We start from the raw sequence: 1,465 nt of genomic DNA on the forward strand, positions 1-1,465 counted from the left end.
TTTTAATAAACAAATTTCTAATCCTCTCCTAGAGGACAACCACAAGCTCTAAGATACGTTCCTTCAGGACTGAGCTCAGCCTGGCTAGACTGAGCTCGGGAACAGGCATTCCCGATCACAGGAGCTCTGGATAGATCATTGGGGATCCTTGAGGATGATTTTGCCTTTTCTCATTGAAAACACAGCCAACACTTGTCAGTTCCGAGCTTAATCGCTAGAGCTTGGTGTTCAGACTGGCTACTGGGCCATTTGCCTGACTCTCAGTTATGAGGAATCGCACGGTGGTGACAGAGTTTGTCCTGCTGGGCATCCCGCACACAGAGGACCTGCAGACCCTGCTCTTCGCCCTGTTCTTGTCCTTCTACATCTTCACACTCATGGGGAATCTGGTCATCCTCCTGGCCATCGTCTCCTCCCCGCGCCTCCACACGCCCATGTACTTCTTCCTGTGCAAACTGTCCGTCTTCGACATCTTCTTCCCCTCGGTGAGCTCCCCCAAGATGCTCTTCTACCTGTCGGGGAACAGCCGCTCCATCTCCTACGCGGGCTGCGTGTGCCAGCTCTTCTTCTACCACTTCCTGGGCTGCACCGAGTGTTTCCTGTACACGGTCATGGCCTACGACCGCTTCGTGGCCATCTGCTACCCGCTGCGCTACTCGGTCATCATGAGCCACAGGGCGTGCGCCGTGCTGGCCCTGGGCACCTCCCTGTTCGGCTGCGTCCAGGCCATCTTCCTCACGGCGCTCACCTTCCAGCTGCCCTACTGCGGCCCCAACGAGGTGGACTACTACTTCTGCGACATCCCCGTGATGCTGAAGCTGGCCTGTGCAGACACGGCAACGCTGGAGATGGTGGGTTTCATCGCCGTGGGCCTCATGCCACTCAGCTGCTTCCTCCTCATCCTCACCTCCTACAGCCACATTGTCTACTCCATCCTCCAGATCCGTTCTGCGGAGGGACGCCGCCGCGCTTTCTCCACCTGCAGCGCCCACCTCACGGCCATCCTGCTCTTCTACGTGCCCGTGGTCCTCATCTACCTTCAGCCCACCCCTAATCCCTGGCTTAATGCCACTGTTCAGGTTCTGAATAACCTGGTGACCCCCATGCTGAACCCCCTCATCTACAGCCTCCGGAATAAGGAGGTGAAATCATCTCTGAGGAAAGTGCTGCAGCGGGTGGGCGTCCTTCCTGAGCAGGTGTAGGGAGGACACCAGCCCCTCAGTGCACCTGGAGGCATGTCAGGCCCTAGATGAAGGTCCCTGACCCGTCCACCATGGGAGGGCTGAGATGGGAAGTCAGCAGGAGGAAAGGTGACTTGAATTGATTCAAGGGGTAGTTGCCCCCCTGCAGAACAGTGTTAAGAGGATCTGAGGGGGTCTCCTGAGGGAGTCCTGGGGCTGGGGGCTGGGTTTCTGCAGGCCTTATCTGAGCCCTGTGCCCCAGAAAGTGGCCCTGACTGCCCAGC

The 1,465-nt window shown here is 57.7% G+C and overlaps 1 protein-coding gene across 1 annotated transcript; it reads left to right on the forward strand.

The window, feature by feature from the left end:
• The first annotated feature begins 266 nt into the window (after positions 1 to 266).
• On the forward strand, positions 267 to 1,202 carry LOC101541068 (olfactory receptor 149-like). The gene has a single exon (XM_004605124.2). It carries the CDS (start codon positions 267 to 269, stop codon positions 1,200 to 1,202), a length of 936 nt encoding a protein of 311 aa, XP_004605181.2.
• The last annotated feature ends 263 nt before the right edge of the window (positions 1,203 to 1,465 follow it).

Source organism: Sorex araneus, chromosome 3 (assembly GCF_027595985.1).
Source record: "Sorex araneus isolate mSorAra2 chromosome 3, mSorAra2.pri, whole genome shotgun sequence".
NCBI lineage: Eukaryota > Metazoa > Chordata > Mammalia > Eulipotyphla > Soricidae > Sorex > Sorex araneus.

Excerpts from the sequence above, each read along its gene's own strand:
- LOC101541068 (XM_004605124.2), top strand. The coding sequence starts at position 267 with ATGAGGAATCGCACGGTGGTGACAGAGTTTGTCCTGCTGGGCATCCCG.